Raw genomic sequence first — 13,615 nt, forward strand, 5'->3', positions numbered from 1 at the left:
GCTCTTGAACCTCTCATCCTTCCAAACCCTAGAAAAGTGGAATTCCTCAGAAATGTGAGATTGTAATTTTAAAAACCTGTGTAAGCTGCAAGTGCTGTGCTCATGGTGTCTGTCCCTTGCCTCGCCCCAGATACTCTGCCTTACTCCATCCGAGTGTTGTTTGAGTCCAGTGTCCGCAACTGCGATGGCTTCTTGGTGAAAGAAACGGATGCTATGAACATCTTGGACTGGAAAACAAAACAGAACCATGTTGAAGTGCCCTTCTGTCCTGCCAGAGTTGTTCTTCAAGACTTCACGTAAGTATGTGGGTGTGTGCAAAACCCCCAGAAGAACCGGTGCAAACTCACTGAGTTTGTGTTGAATTCTTTGGCATGAGAATAAATCACACTTCCCCTCTTGATACCCAGGTAGAAACCTGTGCACTGCCTCTGCTGTGCAGTAGATTTCTCATGATAATTCCATATGATGTGAGGGTAGGAGTTGTTCCCTAGGGTATTCTGGCTTTGGGACAGGTTGGCGAGGCTGAAACTGCTGGCCTGCAAGGAGCACTTTACAGGATAAGAGCCAGAATACAAATGGAAGTGGTGATGTTTTGGCTGTAGCCACATGGTTGACAGTTCACACTGTCACTGACAGTTCTTCCTTGAGATAATTGCAGATTAGATATTGCTTACTCCACAATGACTAATCCAGTTGAATCCATGAATAATACTTATCTAGAAAAAGCAGCTCTTCGGATGTTAACTTTCTTAGTGATTTGACTATGGCATAGCTAAAAGGGCAGTCCTTCAGCAATTTGCAAATATTCAATTTAAGCTGTCTTGCTGACCATATATTTGTTGAGATAATTAAAAAAGGAATTATGATGATAATAAAAATGAGGTAACATTTGCTTAGCAAGCAAAGCCAATAAGATTTACGTGTTCTGTAAACATTGCCTCTGTTTTGTACAGCAATACAAATATTGTGAAATGCTACAAGTTTCAGAAATAGCTCTGTTAGACAAGTGATACAGGCTGAGGTGCTAAATGTATAGCACGAGGTTTGATTGCATAGCAAGGTTCTGTTGTAAAGGTAAGGAGTATCTAAAGATCTCTTCTGTACTGAGGTACCATCACACCTGAGAAGCAAAGCAAGGCACAAGAGAAGTGTGGTTATCTTTGAGATGGTCCCATGTTCTTCTTTGGTACATTGTCTTCAGACACACCGTTGCTCGTTGAGAGGGTGTACCAACCCCAGTGACTTTAAAAATAGTTCAAGTCCTTTAAACTTGAGAGAATAACAGGTGTATTTTCTGAAATAGGATATAGCTACTTCTAGACTTGGATGAAATGGAAAAGAAGTTTGTGCCTCTCAGTGAGTTAACGTCTCATGATGTTTTACTATTTTGTTTTTCTGTCCGTCAGTGGAATTCCAGCAATGGTGGATTTTGCTGCTATGAGGGAAGCTGTGAGAAATGCTGGAGGAGATCCAGTGAAGGTCAATCCTGCCTGCCCAACTGATCTCACTGTTGACCATTCTCTGCAGATTGATTTCAGCAAATGGTAATGTACTTTTTTTTTTTTTTTTTACAAGCCTTACATTTCTGTCTGGCACTGAAGTGTGGATTTGTTCAGGTGTTGTTACTATCTCATCAAATCATTTGCCATATGTGGATCCCTAAAACAAGATGTGGTGGTATGTGAAAATGGGCTGGATAAAAATGGATAAGCACTCTTGAGGGAGAGAAAGAATGTTTGTGAGGCCTTAAGGGTGAAGCTGATTGATAATCCAAATTCTGGGCAAGATTTTGCTGAAATAACAGGATCTGGCATGGTTTCCAGAAAAATAGCATGTATCAAGAGAATGAGGCAGAGCGTGTTTGTTGTTTTGCTTTGCTCTGATTTTATTGTTCAAGTTAAACAGAACTTTGTTTCCAAACGTGGCTGCCTTGTCACAGCTCCAGAGAAGGGGCCTGCAATTCAACTGGGCATTTTGAAAGACTGTCATTGCCGCCCATGGCTTGTGACTGGTCTGGGTTTTTATGGGCTTTGCTTTAACACCAGATAAATGAGGCTGTGGATATTTTTCAGAGAGAGAAGTATACTTGGAGAAGTCTGGAAAAGTAAGGGGACTGGAAAGCTACCAGCATGGTTTTCTTTGTCTGACAGGCAGTGATGTGATGAATACAGCCTGGGGCTGCCTTTGCTGGAAACATAAATACTGCACAAGAGGAAAAACTTGGAGCTTTTGTTTAGTTTGCTGAAGTAAATATTAAATAATGCAGCCTCCCTTCACCTTCTCCCCTGCCTCTCAATTGTGGAACCTTCCAAAACCCATGCAGAATTGCATAAACTGTTCAGGCTCTTTGGAAATTTTAAAAGTTCATGGAGAAAAAGCCTGTGGTCAAAGGCTATGGATGTGTGAGTCATTTCTGTCAACCTTCCAAATACTCACAGGGTTTCAGTTTGCTCAGTGTCAGAAGAGCAAGAAACTGCAGATGATCTGTTGTCCTGCATATGTGTTGTGTCAGTTCTGTGCTCTGTCCATTCCTGTGTCCAGAGGGACAGCTGATTCCTTTGCAATTAGGCCAGCCTAAAATTATCAGGCAGACCAAGTGTTGGCAAGAGGTCTCTGCATGCTGCTTTGTAATGATAAATCCGGCCTCTGGAGCATCCCTTTGGAGAGCTGTGGGGGCTCAGCAGCTGCTGGCCTGTGATAAGCAACCCTTGGCTGCAGGGTGGTTTGTGCTGCTTTATAGAGAGCTCCCATCTGTGGATTACAGCCTGGCGGGCTGCAGTGGGATTTAGACAAAGTACCTGCTGAGGCCAGGCAATACCCTGCACTTGGGATAGCTGAGGATCTGGCTGTGGTACTGAGGCAGAAGAAAGCAGTGGCTTTAATTGCAATTTTGTGATTTAATAACTACAGAGAGAGGTGAAAGTCATTAGTTTTTCACAATAAGCTTTCTTTGCTCTCCTGCAGAGGCCCAGTGTTGCACAAATAGAAGGTAGTGTGCTATGTGGACTTTATTTTTTAAAAAAACCCTGGCTTTTCTCTCTGACTTCTGACTGGCTTGAATAGTGTATACAATTTATCTGTGCCTTCAAGAATTTGTATAAAAAGCCTAATTATGATCAGGTTATGTTTGTTCCTTGAGAAAGTTTTGCCTGCAATCATTCCTCTGTGGTTTTAATAGAACACATACAGCACTGTCTTAAAAAAAAGGAAATAAGTTCAGTCTACCATTTGTATGAGACTCTACCCACAACTTCCAAGTCTAAAACTTAGAATTCAGCCTTTACAATGATGTTTAGAAAGATTGCTGGTCTTTTGTGAACAAATGGAAGGAGTTGTTTGGTGTTAATATTTCAGACAATCCAGTTCTGTTCACTTCTTACCACACCACACTACATTACTTAACTAAGTTTATCCAGCGAGAGTTTACTTTGCAACAGGGTTGTAATAAAATAATTCTTTTTTTTCAGATTCTATTTTATAATCTGTTGAAGGGATTGCAAAAAACACAAGTGGGGGGTGCGGGGTGTGTGCACAAAGCAGCAGCTTGGCAGTGTCTCAGTGGATGCCGTGTTTGATGTTGCAGTGCAGCCCGGGGCCCTTCTCTGCGCAGATCGAGAACACGCCCATCCTCTGCCCCTTCCACCTGCAGCCTGTGCCTGAGTAAGAAAGCTTCTTTGCTAAATTGCCTTGTACCTTTGTGTTGTGGAATGCTGCCTGTGACAGTGCAGGGAAATGGGATTTTTTTTTTTAAATAAACATCCCTCTGTAGTTTTCACCCATGCCATAGATAAATTGTTTCAGTATCCAGAGCTAGGTCAGATGTAGCAGATAAAAAATTAGTCTACAAATTTTGCTTTTTACAAGAAGAGCTTTACTGTACACTCTGCAGATGGCCACCTATTGACTTGTGGCTGTGACTTTTAAATTAAATATTTCTACTTCTCTCATTTCTTTACAACAACAACTAAACATAGGAGTAATTCCCAGTCTGTTGCAAAGCAAGCCTGATTGAGTAACTCAATGAAGCATTAATTAGTCTCTAAAAGTAACTCATAGATTTTTGTAATAAGAAGTCTCAGAAGTCTCTTGCTCTTAAAGAACTAAGAACTAGCGTGGGCATCATCCCCCAGGCTGTACAGGATCTCACAGTCAATCTGCCACTGATTTGAAATTCACTAAATATCCTGCCTGTGTAGTAGCCCAGGGGATCCTCATGTCTGTGCCTCTCCCAGATTTCTGTGTTATTAACAGGTGGTTGTGCACTGTTCCACCTATGCCAATTAGGTGTAATTGTCCTCCTTCAGCTGCTGCCTCTTTGTCTGATGGGCTGTTGAGATCCCTATCTGCCTGTGCTGGACAGGTGGACAATTAAAGAGCTGATCAGATCTGGATCCCACAGTGATGTTGTGTGAATGCTGTGGTAGCGGTGTGGATGTGGGGATGTTCCTGCTCAGTACATTGCAGGAGTGCAGGAGCAGTGATGTTTCCAGCAGCATTGGTGTTTGACAGCACACCAGCAGTGGGATTTATGAAGCTGCTGGGTGAACGCTGACTGTCCCTCGGGGCTTGGTGAAGCAGGAGAGCTGCTGACCTGCTGCAGAGAAGAAAGGGGAGGGTCATGACTTCCAAGTGAAATACACTTCTAAGAAGTGAGGACTTCCTTCCTGGTGTAAAGCTAGTGTGTTCCCTTCCTTCTTCAGCTGCTCAAAGCAGAGGTTATTCCTCTTAAGTTATGGATTACTCTGTTACAAGAAGTATCAGTATCTTAATAAATAACACATACAAGTCTCATTTTATGAGACTGTACTGATGAGTACTTGTGAAGAAAAACTTGTGGCTTGGAGGGAAATACAAAAGTGGAGGATAGTTACAATTGAACTAATGAACATCTTGGTTCTTTAATGGATGGAGTTTTGAGATGCGCAGCCTGTGAGTTAACTGCTAGGGAGCAAAAGCTTCTGTGTACTGTAGTACATGCTTGGAATAGATCTCTCCAAGTATTTTTGAGATCACACACTTTAGATGAACCATACCTAGAATAAACAGGTTTTCAGACACAGCACATATGAAATCAGCTATATCTCATTGTTTACAGAAAGCTTGCTGCAGGGAAGCAATTGTCTTTGTTCTAATAAACCTCTTCAAAGAGTCCTGCAGGCTTAAATAAGTCTTTCATCAAACAAACTAAAACTACAACTTGTTCTTCTGTAATTTGAAATAAATTATAACAGCACTTGTAAACTTGTTTTCTTTCTAGGCCTGAGACAGTATTGAAAAATCAAGAGATGGAATTTGGCAGAAATAGGGAGAGGCTTCAATTTTTTAAGGTATGTCTATGTACCTGCAGGCTTTGTGGTTTGGGCTCTTTTAAGAGTCATTTGTCCACCAGTATTCAGGTTTAGATGATAAATTAAATGTAATCATTTGGAAATGTCAGGTTTTCAAATCTGAAATTAAACAAGAAAAGAAAATTGGCTTTCTAACTGGAAAAGTTTACTCTGATTTGGTTCTTGTCAGTGGGGATTTATGAAGCACTGGTGTTTTTAATGCCTTTCATGAGCTCAATGCCTTAGGTCACAGTGAGTCTCTGGCTGAAAGGGTCATTTATCCATAACTATGTTAACAAAAGTTGCTGAAGGTTGAAGTGTTGAGTGGAGACCAGTGTTCAGACATGGCTGCTCTCAAACTGGGCAGCAGAAGTCCTGTGGTGAACATCAGCTTCTCTGCTGCTGGGCAGGGCTCTGCCACATTCCTATTTGATCCTTATCCTCTGTTTTGGTTTCGGAATTCACTTCAGTGATCTAGAACTCTTTTCATGGATGTGGACTAGAGGTTTCTTTCTGAAAGTTGCAAATTAGCTTTTACATTATTAAAGAGGGAAATGGCCACGCTGAACCTTGTTAGAAGTTTCTATGTCAACTCTATTAAATGTACCATCCTGAGTTTGCAAGTGGTTTCACCCTGGAGTGAAACCTAAACTCAACTGTGCTATAAATATAAATTCTGCTATAGATACAAGTGCTTAGGTTTTGTTGTCTGAATACCAGTGTTAGGTGGGCTTGTAATCAGTTGTGTGAACTGGGAGGTAAGAGATTTCTGCAGCCCTGCTTTTGAAAGGGGCATGAATTACTGATTTCAGTCTCCAGAGGAATTCAGTGAAAGCTTTTGTTGATGATTAAGAATGTATCCAAGGAGATGACACACTTCTGTTTGACAAAGTGACAAAAGCCACTTGGGTAAATACCAAGGACTCTTTTATTGTGTCTTCATTTTGTCTTTTTAGTTATGTTCTAAGAATTGAATATAGCTTTGAAAAAAATACAACTCTTTTATTCTTCTTTTGGAAAAATTACAGTGGAGTTCAAAAGTTTTTGAGAATGTTTCCATAATTCCACCTGAGACTGGAACAGCACATCAAGTGAACTTGGAATATTTGTCCCGAGTGGTTTTTGACGTGAAAGATTTCCTGCATCCTGATAGCGTGGTTGGCACAGACTCGCACACAACCATGGTAAATGGCTTGGGTATCTTGGGCTGGGGTAAGTATGCTCAGAACTTCATTGCTCTTGGAAAGGCAACTAAAGCTTCACTAAAAAATATTTCTTCCCACTGGGTGTTTGTATCTCAAGCATAACAGACTGTCTTTAATTATTGTTCTGAGTCATTTTTGTCTACAAGTAATCTTGAATAACATTTCTTTCCATTGAGAATTGTAATTAATCCCTTGTAATTTAAAGAGAAAACAAACAAAAACCAGCTGATATTCAAATAGGTGCTGTTTGTACAGCTGAAATTTGTGTGAAGGTTTCTTTTCTCGCAGAAGATTAGTTTTAGATATAAAATATTTTGTGGTTGACTGTGATGTTTAACTTGAGCAATAGTCTTGCTTGATTTTATTTTTGATGTGCAAATGTTTAATGGAACTTGTAAATTTCTTGCTGCGTCCTTGTTGGAAATGGAGCACTGCCCTTCATTTGGGAGAGAAAAGCAGCAATATGTTTATTGTCATGAGTCTTTAGGCTTTCTATAAAGGGGTTTATTATTTTCTGGGACCCGAGCACATGGAGTGCAGGCTGGTGAAGGTGTGACAAGCCGTGTCCCACTGTCCCTGCAGGCGTCGGGGGCATCGAGACGGAAGCGGTGATGCTGGGAATGCCGCTCACCCTCCCCCTGCCGGAGGTGGTGGGCTGTGAGCTGACAGGCACAGCCAGCCCCTTTGCCACATCCATAGACATCGTTCTCAGCATTACAAAGGTAACAGTTCAGTGCCTTTTCACACAAAAGGGGAGAGATTAATGCAAGTACTACCAGTGTTGCTTGAGAAATGAATTAAATGAGGGGAGTGTTTTTAGTATACCTTTAATTGTTGCAGTGCAGAAAGGTACAAATAATCTCTAACTATTTTTATTTGCTAGTCCTTTGAAGTGGGGTTTCTTTTTTTTCCCCTCTATAGTGGTTTGCTTATAGACCCTCTTTAACTAAAAATACTTCATAATAATTTTTTTTTCAAACATAGGCATTAGGATTCAGTGGGGTTTTTTTTCTTTCCCCTCTATACTGGTTTGCTTATCAACACGCTAACTAAAAATAATTCATAATAGTTTTATTTTTTTTCAAACATAGGCATTAGGATTTCAACTTTTTGTTTCAAATGCTCATGACTTGTGAATTGTGACAAACACAACAGCTTGCACTGTACATCTTCATATGCCAGGTATTGTGTGTTCTTTCCAACAGCATCTTAGACAAGCTGATGTCGCTGGAAAATTTGTTGAGTTTTTTGGGAGTGGTGTTTCCCAGCTGTCCGTAGCAGACCGAACCACAATAGCAAATATGTGTCCTGAATATGGTGCTATTCTGAGTTTTTTCCCTGTTGATAATGTGACATTGAAGCACTTAAAGCATGCAGGTAAATATTAAACTAAAGCAAGGATTTGTTGTAATTGTGGTTTTCAGTTGTGGTAATATATATTTTTTACTCTGCAGAAAACCCCAGTGCAAGAACTATTGAGTTTTTGCTTAAAGCTCCTTAATTCTTACCTGGGGCTTTTCTGCAGAGTTCTTATGTGGATTTAACATGTAATTAGACTTGTGCTTGAGGTTTGTGTCCAGTCTGGCCCATTTGTGTAGTGCCTGATTTACCAACATGATACTGCTTTTCAGCATCCAGAGTCCTGGTTTTTGGAAGCATATGTAAGCCTATAAAAATACTAAAGAAGTTTTCACTTATTTTGGAATATGTATGTAACTCTTCTTGATTTGAAATGAATCCCATAACCACCTGAAGATTTCCTACAAAATCAAAACTAGAAATAAGTGAAACTGCAGAACAAATCTGAACATGTCTCTGATTTTTCCCAGTGGTTTATGTTTCCCTTTGAAGTGCATGATTTCACTGGCATCTCAAGCTAAGCAAGGAGGATGTCAGTTCCTTATCAAGCTACTGCAAACAGGAAACCACAGGGTGACAGATGCCAAAAAAAGCTCATTCATGAGTGAGACTTTCTGAGACTGAAACCTGTCACTTTCAAATAAGAGTTAAATGCTTTCAATAGCAGATGTTTTTGTCTGATCAGTGCAGAGCAGATGAATGGGTTTGGAAGAGTAGCCAGCAGTACTGCCTATTGTCAGCTAAGCACAGGGTCTGTATTAGACAAGGAAGCCCTAACACAGAAAAGCCTTATGGACTTCAGGGACACAACTGTCAATTTAGTAAGTTACCACTGCTAGAGTTGGAATAGCTTATTTTATTCCTTGACATAAGACAAGTTAAAATAATTTAGGAAAAAATGTAATGATTTATAAATGTTTTAGTTTGTATGTCATTCCTGAATAGAAGTTGGGATATGGAAGTGGTGTACTTGAAAAAAAAGTACTTTGAATATTACACTTAGAACAATCTGAGTGTCTGTAAGTTGTGTGATTTATTTTATTTATGTCTTTAATGTGACTTCACTCTTGTTTGACATGACCTTCCTTAGGTTTTGATAAGGCCAAGCTTGAAGTCACAGAAGCATATCTTAAAGCTGTGAAGTTATTTCGAAATGATGAGAGTTCTTCCAGAGAGCCTGAGTATTCCCAGGTATGCTTGAAAGGAGTTGTTTGATTCTCAGAAATAACTGCTGATGATTTCACAGTCTTATCTCCCACTGTAACTTTCATTGCTTTCAGCAAAGTTGTTTTTATTAACTCAGAGTTTTGAGAAAGCAGAGTTTGTAAAACATAGAGGGGGTGGGGATAAGAAGGGAAGCATGGTAACGTTATGTCAGTACAGATACTGAATTCCAGTCATCCCAAGGACTGTGAATGGTAGAAAAGTCATGGATAATGTTAAAACATTTGGAATAAGAGGAGTAGCCTCTTGAGTGAGTGGTGTTGAAAATGGAATCCCAGAGTTCTAGATGTCTGAGAGCATTCAAATTTGGAGCAAGAGTTCCTGCGTGTCTCAGGAATATATTCCATGCACTGCTGGGCTGGGGTTGGTAATGCCTGCACTTTGTGTTTCTTGGTTTCTTTAGGTAGTGCAAGTTAGCCTAAGTTCTATAATTCCATATGTCAGTGGCCCCAAGAGATCTCAAGATAGAGTGGCTGTTAATAACATGAAAAGTGACTTCCAAGCCTGCTTAAATGAAAAGGTTTGTATTGCTGATGCTTGCTTCAAAAGGTATTTCCTATCATTCACATGAATAAGTATTGTGTTGCCTATTCCTTGTGTACCTCCTGAGCCCTCCTTATTGCTACACAACTGCTTATCCAGGGTGTTCTGCTCTTGCTTGACAGGCATCCCAAGAGTAAATCAGGTGTGTTTGGCAGGAACATGAGCTTCCCAAAGTCCTTAATTTCACAGTTTAGATTGCTAGGGAGAAGGAACTTCAGGTAGTCCATAGTGTGAGCTTAGCAAGCATTTTCACTTTTTCAGGATTTTTTTAAACAGTTTTGTATTACTTAATTTCTGAAACAGAATTTACCCCAGGAAAACTCATCACTCCTTAAAAGAGATGAAGAAAGACTACCAAGATTTGTAACTGAGTGTTCGGAATTCTTACATTAGCAAATGATTTTTCCTTACAGCTTAATTTGTCTTCACAGAGTGAATGTTTTATTCTGAAGGTACTGGTTTTGGTTAGGGATATCCATGGGTATCTGAAGAGTGCAGCTAATATAGGAATGAACCTTCATTTTCATTTCATTTCTCATTAATATTCAAGACTTAGAGCAGTATTAGAAACAGCTTCTAATGAGGCCTGTGGTACTGTGGTTCAGCTGTGCTGGAGGGAGATCATAGCTGATGGAGGAAGAGAAAGGGTGAGGTTGAAAGGGACCTCTGGAGGATGTTTGAGTGCTGAAGAGCACTCAGGTGAGTGTGGAAAATGCTAATGGACCTACTCTGGTTTAGTTACCACCCTCTTGCAGTTAAAATCTTGGACATGCTTCTAATTCAGGAACAAGTATTGTGTAGATTAGACATGTATTCTTAAGGAGATGTTCCTCCATATATACAAGGAAGTGAGCTGTGGAACAGCCGCACGCAGACTGACCTTTGTTCACAACTGTTGCACAGTTAAAGCAGTTGTGAAGGAAGAAGGCTGAGACCCTTGTACAGACAGAGGGACATGAACTGAGAACTGCTTTTAAAATCATGTAAGAGTTCCTAGTGGCACAGCTGAGTATTATTTCAAAAACCAGTGTTGACTTGGTCTTGCTGTAATGTCATCCTTTCTGTACTGTAACAACTGCTAACATGAATTTTTGTCATCCAGTCTGGTGTTAAAGGGTTTCAGATTGCAGCTGAGAAGCAGAATGACATTGTGCCTGTTGAGTATGAAGGAAATGAATACAAGCTGTCCCACGGCTGCGTTGTCATTGCTGCAGTCATCAGCTGTACAAACAATTGCAATCCATCTGTCATGCTTGCTGCAGGTACGTTGGGACCAGACAGCTCAGCATCTTAATGGTGCTCCCATGCTTCACAGCCCTCACCTTCACTTTTGTAGGCTCTCTTTACAGGTTTGAAACAGCAGACTTGTAGCCTTAGCTTGTAGGTTCTGGCTAGGTTATGGAGGGAAAGTTGCTTTTCCATCATGCAATTTAAGTTTGTCCCCTAAAGCAGTATTAAGGAGAGCAATTATAAAATCTTTACACTTGGTAGTATGACAGCAAGTAACCAGTTCTAGGGCTCCTGTCAGTGCACAGTGCCATAGCTGATGCAGGAGGTGGGCTTTAGCTTCAAGCCTGTCCTGGATGATGAGCTGTCATCCACAGCCAGCCCAGAAACTCTGTATTGCTGAGCAGTTGTTCTGTCATTGCTTGGGGGTATCTGCCACACCTTCACAAGCTGCTGATGGTTTTGCTGGGACAGCTCATCTGTCAGACCTTGCTCTCCTCTTGCTAAGATCCTCTGTGGCCAAGGTGAGCTTCCCCTTAGGGCTGTGTGGCCTGTCTGTGGAGCTGAATGGATTGGCACTGTGAGCTAGAACATGGTAAAGAGATTTGTCTTAGAGAAAGTAAAATGGGTGTCTGCCTGCCAGGAATGGGAATAAAATCATGGTATTGTTATGCATTAAGAAACGTTATTCAGGTCAGTGATTGCTTGAATAGTTTAATAAACTGAAAGTTGTCTAATCTACTGGGGTTTTTTGTGCTTGATTTAACTAAGGTAGAACCATACAGATGTCCTGTGAAGGGATATACAAATCATAATCTGTGTTCTTTTTTCCTTTTTGTTTGGTAGGACTGCTGGCCAAAAAAGCTGTTGAGGCTGGCCTCGTGGTGAAGCCCTACATCAGAACAAGTTTATCACCTGGCAGTGGCATGGTTACACATTACCTCAGTTCCAGTGGAGTATTGCCGTACCTCAGCAAGCTTGGGTGAGTCTGGGCAGGTGCTGCATACAGGGGTTGTATGGGCTGATCAATAGGATTACTGTTCACTTGGGGCTGGCTAATTCCTGACTTCATAGATTGCTGGTTTGCTTCCTTGCTGACTTAAAATTATTCTGCTTCATTGTATTCCCACTTCAAAATTTATGATATGTAGCTGTAATACATCAGAGCTGTTTTTCCAGTCACAAATTACTTCATTTTAAGTGAGTTACAGGACAGGATGTACTTGATGATGTATTCTAAAAGTGGAAGCTGGATGCAAATTTGTCAGGACAGTCTGTATTTGTCTTCTCTTATCATTGCTGCTGTCAGGGGTTGTTTAGTTAATGGTTTTGGTTGCTCTGTAGCAGTAACAGAATATGTTCAATATTCCTTAACAGAGCCCAGCTGTGGTTTGCATCAGTGACGAGTAGTGCCTGTTGTTCATTTTCTAAAAAGTCTTAACTATCAAGGGACAAAAAAATTCTTGGAGATAGTTAATAAAAGAAAAAGCAGTTATGTTAACAAATTGCCCATGACCATGTGTGACTTTGATTGGTTTTTCCCATGCAGGTTTGAGGTTGTTGGTTATGGGTGTTCCACCTGTGTTGGGAACACGGCCCCTTTGCCAGAAGCCATCAGGAATGCAATAAAACAGGTAAAGTTCTGGCTGGCTTGTTGAACACAGAAATGTATTTCTCACGCAGTTAAACAATCAAGAAATACAGCAATCCATGCGAAGTGCACTTCATTTTTGGTTTGGGCTTAACATGATATTGTTGGTGTATTTGCTTGTTAGAGGGAGACCATGCCAATTCATTTCTGTGTAAAATAAATGTAATAAGTTGTATTTCTAAAATACAGTTATAAATTACAAGATAAATTCATATGATCTAATCTTGCAGAGGATGCAATGTGTAGATTTTGTATCATAAGTGGAGGGTTTTAAAGAGCTATTTGCTTGAATAATTTTAACCAGCACTTTCTAAACAGCTACAGTTTTTTCTCTTCTGAAGCAGAAGAAAAATAAATAAATGGCAGGAGGGGAGTTGAATGAAGTGACAGGAGAGCACATCAGAGGGTCAAAAAAGAAAATGAGAAGGGTAGTGAGAGAGAGCAAAATGCCTTTCAGTTGTTGCAGTAGAGTAAATATTTGAAGTGCAATGCTAAAAGCACATCTGACTTAGTCAATAGAAGTAGCATAAGCTGTTGAGGTACTCCAAGCTGCTGGAGCAGTATGTGTGGGTCTGCCTTTCAGGGAGATCTCATTGCCTGTGGGGTGTTGTCTGGCACCAAGAACTTTGAGGGCCGCCTGTGTGACTGTGTCCGTGCCAACTACCTGGCATCCCCTCCGCTGGTCGTGGCCTACGCCATCGCGGGCACCGTGCACATTGACTTTGACACGGAGCCCTTGGGTGAGTGTTTTCCTACAGCTTCTGCAGCTGCTGCACATGGGCACAGATTTCTGCACATGATTCCAGCACCCAGAGCCCATACATTTGAAGAGAAAGCACAGCCATATTTGGTTTGCTCATGGTTAAAGCAAAGCATTCATTTAACTGATCAAATTCTTTGCCTATCTGGTGCCATCTCTGCAGGCCTGAATATATACACATCTATATTCTAATACAAATCTCAAGTCGAATAGTTTATTCTTCCAAACTACTGTTGTGTTTAAAATCTTACTCAGGTACTGGCTTTAATGGCAAAAGTATTTACTTGCGAGATATTTGGCCCACAAGACAAGAACTTCA

The 13,615-nt window shown here is 40.7% G+C and overlaps 1 protein-coding gene across 1 annotated transcript in view; it reads left to right on the forward strand.

The window, feature by feature from the left end:
• The window catches only part of IREB2 (iron responsive element binding protein 2), a gene marked incomplete at its 5' end in the record, with an annotated part of 22,650 nt that overhangs the window by 3,025 nt on the left and 6,010 nt on the right, over positions 1 to 13,615 (forward strand). Inside the window, 15 exons of the mRNA XM_031055914.1 lie at positions 131 to 296; positions 1,407 to 1,544; positions 1,617 to 1,677; positions 3,584 to 3,660; positions 5,258 to 5,327; positions 6,356 to 6,539; positions 7,115 to 7,254; positions 7,738 to 7,909; positions 8,982 to 9,082; positions 9,519 to 9,635; positions 10,761 to 10,920; positions 11,732 to 11,867; positions 12,435 to 12,519; positions 13,120 to 13,276; positions 13,552 to 13,613. Of these exons, the coding sequence (XP_030911774.1) occupies positions 131 to 296; positions 1,407 to 1,544; positions 1,617 to 1,677; positions 3,584 to 3,660; positions 5,258 to 5,327; positions 6,356 to 6,539; positions 7,115 to 7,254; positions 7,738 to 7,909; positions 8,982 to 9,082; positions 9,519 to 9,635; positions 10,761 to 10,920; positions 11,732 to 11,867; positions 12,435 to 12,519; positions 13,120 to 13,276; positions 13,552 to 13,613 (1,826 nt within the window). The remainder of the gene's footprint in view (positions 1 to 130; positions 297 to 1,406; positions 1,545 to 1,616; positions 1,678 to 3,583; positions 3,661 to 5,257; positions 5,328 to 6,355; positions 6,540 to 7,114; positions 7,255 to 7,737; positions 7,910 to 8,981; positions 9,083 to 9,518; positions 9,636 to 10,760; positions 10,921 to 11,731; positions 11,868 to 12,434; positions 12,520 to 13,119; positions 13,277 to 13,551; positions 13,614 to 13,615) is intronic.

This window comes from Geospiza fortis, unplaced genomic scaffold (genome assembly GCF_000277835.1).
Source record: "Geospiza fortis unplaced genomic scaffold, GeoFor_1.0 scaffold171, whole genome shotgun sequence".
Classification (NCBI taxonomy): domain Eukaryota; kingdom Metazoa; phylum Chordata; class Aves; order Passeriformes; family Thraupidae; genus Geospiza; species Geospiza fortis.